This window comes from Phanerochaete carnosa (genome assembly GCF_000300595.1).
Source record: "Phanerochaete carnosa HHB-10118-sp unplaced genomic scaffold PHACAscaffold_3, whole genome shotgun sequence".
NCBI classification, from domain to species: Eukaryota; Fungi; Basidiomycota; class Agaricomycetes; order Polyporales; family Phanerochaetaceae; genus Phanerochaete; species Phanerochaete carnosa.
The window spans coordinates 1687474-1688056 of record NW_006767630.1 but is presented as its reverse complement, the minus strand read 5'-3'; the positions used below and the strand labels follow the sequence as shown (position 1 = coordinate 1688056).

The 583-nt window shown below is 49.9% G+C and overlaps 1 protein-coding gene across 1 annotated transcript; it reads right to left on the bottom strand.

Annotated features, from left to right (window-relative positions):
* Positions 1–251: 251 nt before the first annotated feature.
* On the bottom strand, positions 252–462 carry PHACADRAFT_206787 (uncharacterized protein; the record flags this gene model as incomplete). The annotated part of the gene is made up of 2 exons (XM_007393203.1): positions 252–268; positions 327–462. 2 exons carry the CDS (start codon positions 460–462, stop codon positions 252–254), a joined length of 153 nt encoding a protein of 50 aa, XP_007393265.1.
* Positions 463–583: the final 121 nt, after the last annotated feature.

Here is a 583-nt window from a genome sequence, read left to right as displayed (position 1 = left end):
GGTGCCCATCCCTATCATGCATCCCACTGTAGAACCAAGCTCTCATGTACTTATACCAATCATACCATGATCATCCCACCTCTGCATGAATGCAATCCTTGCGCCTGCCATGTAAGGTCCTGTCTAGTTTTAGCCTAGCGTATCTTTCTGCCCCTGGAATATGAATTTTATGACCAATCCCCAGCGTCTTCCTGCTTCGAGCTTAAAAATAAATGTACCCGTTCTCCTACACTCTTCCAGCCCCTCAACGTCTACACTACAAACCTGCCTGCCAACCAACACCATACTACACTCCTTTTTCAAAAACTCTTACTGCTATCGCCTACAATGCCCTGTTTCCTCTGGACCTGGCATTTTGCTGGCAAACAGCGCAACAGACGCCTGGCCAACAAGCACGACAAGAAGCTCCTGTACCTCAAAATCACCTGACACCCCAGCTGGCCCAGCATCCTTGACAGTCATCGCTGCACATGCACTCCAGCCCTCATCAATGAGCTCCACACGACCATCTCAACCCCAGAGTACCCACTCAAAACTCAATGAGCTCCCCTTCCACACAATCTCACCATGCCACTGGGTCTAC